At 32.8% G+C, this 12,690-nt stretch overlaps 1 protein-coding gene across 1 annotated transcript in view; it reads right to left on the bottom strand.

Annotated features, from left to right (window-relative positions):
* The window catches only part of LOC133193425 (AF4/FMR2 family member 4-like), a 35,776-nt gene that overhangs the window by 14,170 nt on the left and 8,916 nt on the right, over window positions 1–12,690 (bottom strand). The window contains exons 2-9 of the mRNA XM_061329361.1: window positions 11,913–12,036; window positions 10,045–10,617; window positions 7,303–7,332; window positions 6,044–6,136; window positions 4,678–4,711; window positions 3,864–3,921; window positions 2,680–2,716; window positions 240–322 (exon numbers count right to left, since the gene is read on the bottom strand). Coding sequence (XP_061185345.1) covers window positions 240–322; window positions 2,680–2,716; window positions 3,864–3,921; window positions 4,678–4,711; window positions 6,044–6,136; window positions 7,303–7,332; window positions 10,045–10,617; window positions 11,913–12,036 — 1,032 coding nt within the window. The remainder of the gene's footprint in view (window positions 1–239; window positions 323–2,679; window positions 2,717–3,863; window positions 3,922–4,677; window positions 4,712–6,043; window positions 6,137–7,302; window positions 7,333–10,044; window positions 10,618–11,912; window positions 12,037–12,690) is intronic.

The raw sequence follows: 12,690 nt of genomic DNA on the forward strand, positions 1-12,690 counted from the left end.
TGTACCAATGCACCACGACAGATCTGTCAGAACAATTACTCAATAAACACGTCTAACAGAAAACAGAGATCTTAAAAAATTATCCCTAGCTTACACACTGCACATAGTGCGAGTTTACAACACCTGTGAAAACGGTAAACTGACTCACACTAATCAGCACTGAAAAAAACGTTCTAAAAGTTTCCTGTCATCTCATCAAACTGTTGTTTAACAACATACAATTAGGTTATGATGTTTACCTCTGTTCTTTTGTTGGAGCATTGGTGCCTGGTCCACTAATGGAGACTGAAGGTTGTTTAGAATCGGTTGTATTTGATGCTCTCTGGAAAGAAACAAAAAGTCATCCTGTAGATTTCAAATCTAACAATAAAAATGATGCTGTCAAAAGTTAATGCCAATCCATAGTAGAATCTAGACCCACTGTGCGTAGATCTAACAGATCACTCCATTAAGAGGTGATGTCGGTCAATCACAAAATATCAAATTTATGTTTATCTGACATTCCATTGGTAATATCTATGATAATGTTTTGCCATATATCATGATCAAGTCCATTTACAAACAGGAGTTCTTTTAAAAAATTTCTCAGGTAAAGGTACTTTGACAGAACGTTTTCCCCAGTGTAAGGAAAATCAATACCTAATTGTTTACTTGATCACATATTTTTATCGCTAACTTTCCAATCACTGGAGATGAGAGACTCCATTAATATAAACACAAAATGCAAAACATGCACCGTGCTGCATGTATTTAAATGCATATTTGACATGGAAATGAACCTAAGACCTACAGGAAGATTAAATTCCTTAATTTAATCTTGGATATCTAATCTTACATGGTGAATATTCTATCTAATAATACATTTTTTAGTTACAGAATTTAACACAGTGAGTTACATAAATGATGAACACTTAGGAAGTTAATCCCACTCAATACTCATATTTCACATGTTTTTTATTTATAACATTTAAAAAATTGTGTTTGTTAAAGATATTTTTTATAACTAAAGACTAAGACTATAGAAAAAGCCATGGAATTACAGTATCTTAAATATTTCAATTTGATGTATTTTGATTGCTTGAATAACAGAATAGACTGCCCTCCCCCCTCCTTTTTGCACATATATTTTATTTTCCTCCTAAAATTGAATCAAAGTTACATATCTTTTAACAATCTCTGAAGTCTACAACTTCCTTCACTTACACTTCTTACAGAAAGGAAATAATTTTCTGTTCACAACAATAATTACTTCTTAAGCTGCATATATCACAATTAGTAATAATTATAATTTGTATGCTCTCTATGAAGCAGAAGAGTATTCTGATGTTTGTTTTCTCTCTGATTATGACCACCTGGAGCTACAGATCAGACCATCAGTTCAGTTTCCACCTGCCATCCTTTTATTATGGCTTAAAGGGGATCATAGTATTTCATATACACCATCTTGTTGTCAGTTAGCAATATCTGTGTTGAACATAAACATTTATATATATACATATCCACAGCCCTCATAATCCTGCAGAAGTGGCATCTTTTCATGCTCCTGAAGAGAGACTAACATGCACAAATGTTTTGCTTTCGTAAGTTAAGTATAGCCTAATGTTCTAGTATTAAGTGCCACTGTTTTACCAACCGGAAGATGCTGGATTTAATATTGCACTATTAATCCATGAGGCATGTTGTTAAACATCTAAATGTTTTACTTCCTTAGTGATTTGATGAAGCTGTTTAAGAAACAAACATGATCAACATTGCAAAACTCTAGCTTATTTAATGAATCCCTACATAAACATGTAAATCTTGGCGTTATGTGCTAGGATTTAATGTAGATATGCTAAACACAGCTAGTGTTAGGAAGGTTTAAATGAGAGTATAAGCATAACCAGTACTAATATGGTAAAAATGAAGACATACTACCCGGTAACTTAGACTAGTGCTAACTAGATAACAGCTAAAGTTACCATTAGCTGGGTATAAATGAAGATAAACCAGTACTGGGTATATCTATGAATGTATCCTAACCTAACTATGGTTAATTATGGATTATAATAAACTAAAACTAACCAAAGATAGTATCAGCTTGGTGTATCAAAGAGTGTAAACTAAAACATGTTAGCTAAGTATAAAGTAAGATAACAAAGCACAGATGTTTTTTTTAACAAGCAGGTATCAATGAGAGTATGCTCACTATACTACATATAGTATAGTTCAATATATCAATCTTGTCATCAAAATAGCTGAAGGGTCTACATTCATCCAAGTATACATTTTATTTAATTTCTCTACGTTAAAAATAAATCATGATATTCTAGTTCTGTACTGCAATATATTGGATATATTGTAATACGTCTTCCAAGGCAATATACTACTACCACTAGAAAGAACTAATATTTGCTGTGTAACATTTAGAAGCCACACTAAAGACAGTCAGTGTTAGCTAGGTAACAATGAAAAAAAAATACAGCTAGTGTTAGCTAAGACACAATAGTAACGAAACAGCCAGTGTTAGCTGGGTAACTTAATACAGCTTAGTGCTAGGCTAAATGACAATAAAGGTATGCTAAACACATTCAGGGCCAGCTGAGTAGACACGAGTGGTTGCACGTAACTTGTTAGCATTTGCTAGAGAACAATAATTGTATACAACTGTTAGATAGGTGGCAAAGAAGGCATACTTACCACAGTTATATCAACTGCCTGCTCTCTTTCTGAACCTCTGAAATGTTAAACAAGATAATTAAGAAGTCATCAAATGAAGCACTCTAAAAATTGCAATATGAACTGATATCCTTTAAGTGCATGTATAATATATAGTAATTTTTAGAGTCACTCTTAGAAGAGTTGACACTAAACTGTTGGTATAATACAAAATTTTGATTTCTGGTACATGTCAGTAGAGACACTGATCTCTCTCTGTTCAAGGTGTGTTCATGAATCTCAATTTCTGGGAACCACTACCTCACTTTTATGAACAGTGATAGTTTCACAGAACCTCAGGTATTCTCTATAATCTGACATTTTTTTCAGTTAGCAACTTTGAAGGTAATTTTAGCAACTTTGAAGGTAATGCATTTCCAAAGAGTTGGAAGAGGAATTATTTTGCCACATCACTTTTTTCGGCACAAAAACTGAACCTAAAAATTTTGCAAAAAATTGCATAACTTTAAAAATTACTCAATACATAGCATTTACAGTGACATTATTAACATTCTTTGAAAGATTATTCCGTAGAACCTCACTTCATTTGAACATCTAGAGTTTCACAGAATCTCGCTTCTCACAAATTTCTACATTGTTTAACTTTTCACAAAAACATCAAGAGTAACATGGGACCTCACTTTTCATGAATATCTCAAGTGGCACATGATGTCACTCTTTATAAATGTCTACCTTGACATTGAAACCTCACTTTTAATGAATGCCTACTGAGACACAGGACCTCATTTTGCTTGTAAGTTGGACAAAAACCTCAATTTTTATAAACTTATAAAAGAAGACACAGACCAATGACCTAACACTAAATGGACATCTACAGGGAACAAAACCTCACATTTTACTAATGGCTATTTGATTTAGTAAAACTGTTTAATAAATGTATTAAATGATACAACAAATTGTTATCTTTTTCACTTCATAAATAGTTTTAAAATGATCTAGCTTGAATCATCATTCTTTGGGGGAAAAAATTGATACCCCTCTTTTTTAGATTTTTTCTTTAAATCTGGCCCAAAGATTTAATGGCAATAATAATCCACAAACATTTTGAAATATTTCTTTTGAATCTTCAGAAGTAAGTATTTCATTCCTTACAAGGATTTTTAAATCAACAGAGTAAAACATGCCATACAAAAAAGTTTCTTTACCTGAAATTTGATGGATTTGCACTAGGAGAATTCTTAGATCCATCTGTAATACCATTTCCTAAAAAAAAAAAAATAAAAAATATTGTGACAGAGAAAAACTTGTATAATTCCTATGCATCATGATCATTAAAATACATTTTCCTCCTGAAAAAATAATTCAAAAAAAAAATCCCATCATTTTCCATTAAAACCCATTTAAATCTTCAATTAAGGCTCTGATATGGACTACTTTTAATACGTTTTTGGATCAGTTTAGAGTCTGTTGATTCATATTCACAAAAGAAGAGTTTATGCAAATGAAGGAACTAATCTCATTTACTAACTATTCCTTTGCATTTACTGACACTGTGATTAGGGTATTTAATTTTCACAGATCAAACGTTCCCTTCAGATGGAATGGTTACCATCTTACAAGACCGGAAATGTTACATCCATCAATAAATAATTCACCTTAGATTTTGAACAGAGACTATTGATTTTCTGTGACATAAAATACATCACCTGATGGCATGTTTTCCAGAAATGATTGCCATTTTACTAGGTAAAAATCAATGCTTTTACATGTAGGTTAAACCAATTTTAGATGGCAGTTTTCTGAACTTGAACAATGAAACAATTTTCTTGTATAATTCCACATCATATGGATAATAAAAGAATAGGTCCAGTTTCCCCTCAGTATTTACATTTTTTTTAAAATTGAATTTTTGAAAGGAATACTGAGAATCTGAATTTTAAGATTTTCATCTTGTATGGATTAGAAAAAAATTATATTGATCCATCTTCATATTTCTTCAAATAATGAACACAAACTTACTTTGGATTTTGAGTTCACCTGTTTTGCTTGCACTCTGAAAAAGAAAAAGAATATATCCATGAATTAAAACTGCGACTCCAATCCATAGTTTTCTGAATCTTCAAAAGATAAAAAAAATCTTACAAAACTCAATCCTGATCTCAAACTCTGTCATGAACAGCAAACTACCAAGTCTCAATCTTATATCTCTAAGTGTAATCCAAAACACAAGAAAACAAAACTATCAAATACTTTTAGTCAATAGAGGCTATAACCTTATAACTGGTAGGAGCTGCATACTTCCCTGCAGCACTTGAACCATGTGATAAATAAAGTATGTGCATGATCTTGATGACATCTTAAAACCCATGTCAATAAAATATACACAAGTACCTGCAGGAATTAAAATGTTCAGAACATAAAGCATGACTTTGTTATTTTCACTCGTGATCCCCCCCCCCCCCCTTCTTTTTATCAGGTTGATTTCAAAACGTGTTTTAAAAATCCTGTAATTCTTATCTCTCTGTAATTTCTTCCTATCATTACATTTACTAAATGACCCATCAATACAAAGGGAAAAAACATAGTAATTTAACATTTTCTCTTTCAAATTCTTAATTAGAAAAAAATGATTGCCTTGACTACAACATACAATTTTTTTTAAAGTTTGTTTTTCCTAAAGGAAAAATTGTCCAAAAACTAAGGGGGAGGAAGGAATGCATGACACAGTAGATTACTGTAAATTTCTTAAAACCCTGTATAAAAATGATCAATGATCTTTGTTAAAACCCATATTAAATAACATGTACTTAAAACTTGATTTTGGAATTTCAGTTTGCTAATATTTCTGGGAACAAAAAACAACAATGAATTTTCTTTAAAAAAAAGTCAATGTTCCTGCTATCAAACTCTTTAATCTTAAAACATGAACTTAGATTTATCTGCTTCTATATTTAATTTCTCCTTAAACACTTCAGATGTCAACAAAAAAACTTCTAAACAGATTCTGTGAAGTCAGCAAGTTTGATAACCTTAGCAGAACTCACATATGACAAAAGTACAATGCAGTCAATTTTAAAACCCTAAAACATAATTCCACACAACCTCCTTTTGTCCTCGGCAATAACCGTGGCCATCTGTGACCCGCTCTTCTCAATGATACTACTTATTCTTTACAATCAGATGATCAATATAAAAAAATATTAACATTTTTACTTTGTAACACCTTGATACCCTACATGAAAGGTCTATCTCTTTATTTCATTTCTATGATTTGCAACATTTTTAATGACCTACTATCTAGGGATCTGGGTTACTTTAACACACAAATCAATACCATGATTATATAACATCTGTGTATTCAGTGTTACTATTCTACAAGTGGTACCTTGCTGGTGGGGGAACTAGTTGGAAATGGGAACTTCTCTTCCTTGCGAGGGGTTTGAATGGCAGTGTGCGGTTGATGCATTTGAGTCATCTCCTGCAAATCAGTTTCATAATTATATGGTTTTTCACATTTCCCCAATCAATGATTTTCATTCTTTCAAATTAAAAATTCATAAAATGTTATTTTGAAAAAAATGTTAATAAATGTTAATAAAGAATTCCAAATACATTCTTATTTAGGCATTAGCCTGCATTTCCATTTTATTGTCTATTCCTATTATTCTTTCCATTTTATTGTCTATTCCTATTATTCTTTCCATTTTATTGTCTACTCCTATTATTCTTTCAAGAAGATCATGATTTATGGTTCATCATCCCTCTGTTTTTGCATTTATGTTATATTTTTTTCAAAGAGAACTAATTCATAACCAGAAGTCTCTGATGAGATTGTAGCTCTGCTGGTTAAGGAAGAGAAAAGTAGCACTTGGACTTGAAACAATATCAACATCAATAAAATGAATAAATGATCCTGGGTTAAGTCTCTCTGTGTGAAAAGTTTTAATGCATTACATTAAAACTTTGTAGGAGGAATAGCATTCTGAAAGAATTTCATAGAAATTTCTATTTATTATTACATGGCAACACCATTTATAAATTTTTTTAAAAAATCAAAAAGGAGAATTACATAAATTATATCTATGTGATAATGTATGGAAATGTGCAGTCTACTTGTATACAAAATTTTACAAAATTAAGACCAAAAAGTTAGAACAGTAGCATTTTTTAAAGGATTTCAATGATATTTCTATTTTTAGTAACTTTTGACAACACCCTTCATCTAAATTTAAAAAAAAAAAATTGTCTCTTAGTGTAGTTTACTTGTGCACCCAGTTTTATTGAAATCAATCAGGAACTTTAAAACAAGCAGCATTCTAGGGGGAAAAAAATGTTTATAGACAGAGACAGAGATGGACAGACAACAGACACCTTACTATCACATAAGATCTTCTGGTCTCTAACCAGTAGAGCGAATAAAAATGCACAAAATTTCAGCATACTTTGTGGGGCAAAAGGGATATAGTATAATAGTCAGTCAGCCCCCTGAGAGTTAACTCTTATCAGAGGGTCAGTGACCCTAAGTCACTTAAATTTTAGAGAGAGAGAAAAAAAATCAATTTGTCATAAAAGATTCTTGCAAATGTTGAAATTTTCTATTTTTGCTATCATCATCTACAGAGGACTTCTCATAAAAGACCGTACCTTTAAAATATCTTCAACACTGTCCACCTCCTGAAAATAACAAGAAGCATGATTAAGGTGTCAAATCTGCAACATCTTTGTCTAACCAAAGTTATCAAAATCCTGATAAGCTGGGGTCAAACAATGAGATTTGAGATTTTTTGTCCATCTCAATTCTGGGCATTTATAATGTAATTTTTGTTCAGAATACATCAAGTCTGTACATGTCATTATTTGAATTTACTGAAATCAAAGTGAGGGGAAAAAAATAAGCATTCATAATGAGTTCCCACAATAATTCAAGGTAAATGATTTTTAATTTGTAAAAAATTATACTTTTCAAAATATGACTGCGGCACAAAAACAAGAGGCCCAGGGGCCACATCACTCACCTGAGCACTGTGGCCAGGAAAAAAGGAAAATCAGTTTAGTATTGAAAAGCTTAAATGCATAAATGGTCCCAACCTACCCCTAAAAGGGAGTGGGGGGGGGGGGGGGGGTATGACTTGAACAAAATTAAATCTACACTGCTTACATAATTTTTTGACTAACTGTGACTTTTTCTCTACAAGCTTAAACTTTCATTGTGGCCCCACCCTACCTCTGGAGGTCATGATTTGAACAAATTTGAATCTACACTATCTGAGGATGCTCTCATATAAATATTACAAACTGTGGCTTTGCTGTTCTTGAGATTTTTAAAGGTTTTTCTTATATATTCCTATATAAAACTTTGAACGTTCATTGTGGCCCCACCCTACCCCCGGGGGTCATGATTTGAACAAACTTGAATCTACACTACCCAGGGTTCTCACTAGGATTTTGCTAACTTGAGAAGATTGCGTCCCAGCTAAATTTGATGCGTCCCAGAAAAATTATGTTGAGTCCCAACTATAAATTAATGCAGTATCCTTCCATCCAAACATCAATAAAAATCTTTATCATTTTATCAGTTTGTTTTAACGCAATATTAAACATATTCAAGTATATAAACTGGTAATGCATTCAAGCCATATTCTAAAATACACGCGTAATCAATTGCCATAAAAATAACTTGGTGTTTATAAAGCTAAAATTAACTGTTGCATAATCAAGTAGTACCCAAAAAATGACTGTACACAATCACAGGTGTCATGTGCAATGAGGCGTAACTAATCCTGTCGGTCGTCTGCACTGGGTGAAATTCACGAGATAATCAAGCCGTATTGTGTATACAAGCAGTAATTATGGTTTCTACATGTAGATAACACTCAAGATTCAAAAGTGTTTTTTTTTAAAAAGCTGCAGTGTGTTTACAGCTGTCGGAGTTTTGCATGCGAAGCTATTATGACTATGGACTAATAAACATGAAATATCTTGTGATCAATCCCTGTTTAAAAAAAAGAGAAATAAGTACAAGAAAAGTTGTTCCTTGTATAAACTTTATGATAGTTACAGGAAGGTTTCGATTAAATATTTCTTTGACAAATCCTAACATCTAAATTCCCCGTTTTCGAAATCATTCGTATTTTCTCGCTAACGAGGACGCGTCCGATCATGAGTCCGCGGACGCATCGTTTTTAAGAACCTTGCGTCCCAAGTAATTTTGCTGCGTCTAGGACGCAGATTCTTGCGTTAATGAGAACCCTGACTACCTGAGGATGCTTTCAAAAAAATATATCCAATCAAAGCTTTGCTGTTCTTGAGAAGAAGATTTTTTAAGATTTTTCCTATGTACACATATGTTAAACTTTGATCGTCTATTGTGGCCCCACCCTTACCCTGGGGGTCATGATTTGAACAAACTTGAATCTACACCACATGAGGATGCTTCCAATATAAATATGATCAATCATGGCTTTGTTGTTCTTGAGAAGATTTTTAAAGATTTTTCCTATATATTCCTATGTAAAACTTTGATCGTCCATTGTGGCCCCACCCTACCCCCGGGGGTCATGATTTGAACAAACTTGAATCTACACCACATGAGGATGCTTCCATATAAATATGACCAATCATGGCTTTGCTGTTCTTGAGAAGAAGATTTTTGAAGATTTTTCCTATATATTCCTATGTAAAACTTTGATCGTCCATTGTGGCCCCACCCTACCCCCTGGGGTCATGATTTGAACAAACTTGAATCTACACTACCTGACAATAATTCCATATGAGTTTCATCTTTCCTGGCCCATTGGTTCTTGAGAAGAAGATTTTTCAATAATGCCATTAATTTTTTGCTATTTTGTAATTATATCCCCTTTGAGGAGGGAGTGGCCCTTCATTTGAACAAACTTGAATCCCCTTTACCCAAGGATACTTTGTGCCAAGTTTGATTGAAATTGGCCCAGTAGTTCTGGAGAAGAAGATGAAAATGTGAAAAGTTTACGACAACAACGACGCCAACAGACAACGGACAAATTTTGATCAGAAAAGCTCACTTGAGCCTTCGGCTCAGGTGAGCTAAAAAAAGCTTTTTCTCTTGTTTAGTGTCATGCATTTATGAAAACAAATTACAATTATTCCCCCATGAAAAGATATCTTACATTTCTAACAAATCCTTTTCAAATTATCTGTTATCTATTAATAAGAAAGTCATTATCTCTATCATAAACACACCCTTTTCCCCAAACTTCAAATGAAATACCCAGGAAATTATCACCAGTAACTATATATTTAGTTCTATTATCAGAACATGGTTTCTATTTTTGGATTAAGTTCTTAGAAATAGATACACATATTATTACTTTTTTTATTCCAGTATATTTTTAAAATACTTTTTATTACCTTGTTGATTCGAAGTGGTGGAAGATTATGTTGTTTATTTGGCTTCAATGGAGCAGGAATGCCATTCATAGAGTGGTATTTGTTCTTACTACTCCCCTCCCCTTTCTCCTCACCCCCTCTCCCATTAACTGGTCCATTCTTTGTGGGGGTGTTCTGTCCCTTTTTTATTGGGCTTGGTGACCTGTATTCCTTTTTTATGGGATGATGAGATTTGTGCTGATCTGCTTTCAGACCATTGGACGCTGAGGATGGTAGGTGTGGCTTCTTGTCTGATGAGGAGCCTGGATCACGAGATGAAGCACTGCGCTGTTTGTCAAGATAACTCTGATAAGTATATGATTTTGCAGGAACATTTTTAGGGGTATTTCTATCTTCCAGTGATCTTTTGGCTCCTTCTGTCTCTTTAGAATTACTAGTTCTAGAATCTAGTTTTCTATCTGGGAATGACATCCTCTTTTTATCTGGTAAAGGTGTTGCAGGCTGCTGGGTAATGCCTATAGCATCTCTGTAATTCTCCATGTTACATTTTCCTAAGGTTGCTTGAATTCTCTGGGCTATTGGATCTATATTTTTCTACAAATAAAAGTTAAAAGACTTAAAAAAAATCTCTTTCCATTCTTTTTTTTACAATGGCTTCATTGATTGCTTAAGTAGTTATTCCTTCTATTCTACTGTATTAAGTATGTTGCAGCTGCATAAAACTTCAAATTCTTGCCAAAGTGTTACACCTACAGATGAATGAATGTACAAGTATGTGTAGGTACATGTACTGAAACATTGTAAGATGAACTAATATAAACAGAAACACACAAGCTGTGGTGTCACATATATATTCTTAACAGCTTCAGCTGATTTACATCTCCCAAGTATCTTTTTCATGATAATAGTCAGGAAATTTCATATTGTCAGAAATTTGGCCCTATTGAAATTTTATTGATTACTCTAAATTCAACGTATGCTAAATGTATTGAGACTGCAGTTTGTTTCTAAACAATTTCTAGGCCAATAATTTTTGTCATCATTCACAGATTGTAAAGTCAATTATATTCTGCATTCCCTTTTTAATTTTCATTTTGAAAAAATAGGTCATATAGATTATCAACTACTATAAATAATGTAGTTCATCTGTGTCAATGACCAAAATAGACTGTAGTTCCAACAAAACTTGTGAAAATAGAACTATCAATGTGTTATATTTGGAGGGAAAATGGTATATAGTGTTATATTTGGTGAGGGGTAAATGGCATATTGTATTATATCTAGTGGGTAAATAGCACTTTTTTTTTTACCTGGTTATTAATAAAAAAGGAAGAGGAAGGTACTAAGAGCACTACCTGTGTGAATATTACACACTACACAACTGTGTCTTTAAAACTGGAAAACTTCCATGAGAATATCTCAGGTAGAAGGAAGAGAGGACTTAAATAATCTATTACAAAACTGGCAATCAATCAAACACTGACAATACAGGTGCTATACTGGCCTCACTCACAAGTTTCTAAACACAGCTTAAAAGGTAAACAATCTAGGAATACCTTATATACATTGGCTGAAATGCTTTCTCCCCACTGTGTTTAAGGATAACAAATTAACAGTTTTAAATAGCCTGTGCAATGCAATTTCCAAGATCAGTAGACGAGTGGAGGATCAGTTATTTATTATGTCTCTTTTCAAGCCATCCATCAAATCAATTCTATTTGATCATGGACAAACACATATGTATATGACCAACTTGCTTAAGAAGTTTATGAGTAGCTTGACTTGCAGATCTTTAACTGATTAAGACTTTTAATTCATTAAAAATTACTTCAGCCTGTTGAGTTCAGTGGATTAAATGGTTAAGGGAATACTTATTAAATATGTGGTACCTTTTTCACTGGCTCAGAGAAGAGACAAGTGTTAGCGACAATATCATTCTTCCTCTGTCCTTCCATAAATTTGCGGGCCTGGTTTTCCCTTTCTCTCCGAGCCTGCTCTTTTTTGATCTCCATACTACAATTAAATGAACATTTTAACTAATGAATCACCACATACTACCTTTGCTTCTGTCTGTTAAGTGTATTAACTTTTTTTTTTTAATTTCAAAACGATAACACTGTAGGATTGGTTACCAATCAATGCTACTACTGGATAAATTCAACATCTGCCAAATGCTGAATCTTGCAGAGAAAATGCATTTTCTACTAAATTTTTCACAATCAATCAATCATCAAAGATATACAGTGTATATCATATTAAAGATAATGTCTTCATGCCTACAAAGATACCACTGAAGTATAACTATATTCATAATATTATGGCTTGAAGTCATTCACCTTCATGCACATTGTGAATGACAACAGCAAAATTAATACCAATATCTTCATCGACATATTAATCTACTAAATGAAAAATAAGAGGATCTTCTTAGACTTTATCATTAGTACTTATAATCTATTTCTGCATTCTCAAGAGATAAAGTTATCTTACATGGGCTAACATGTTAAATCCATACACATGCTTACCAAATATGCCCCAATAAGAGCCTAGGGCTAAGGCACTTCAAAATATTGAAAAAGCTAGTCCTTAGATTTACCTTTGATAAATTATGGTACATAAAAAAGGATAAACATATCAAAACACACTGATAAGAAAACGTACAGGTTT

Source organism: Saccostrea echinata, unplaced genomic scaffold (genome assembly GCF_033153115.1).
Source record: "Saccostrea echinata isolate AGI-Se365-2 ecotype Australia unplaced genomic scaffold, CSIRO_AGI_Sech_v1 ptg000027l, whole genome shotgun sequence".
Classification (NCBI taxonomy): domain Eukaryota; kingdom Metazoa; phylum Mollusca; class Bivalvia; order Ostreida; family Ostreidae; genus Saccostrea; species Saccostrea echinata.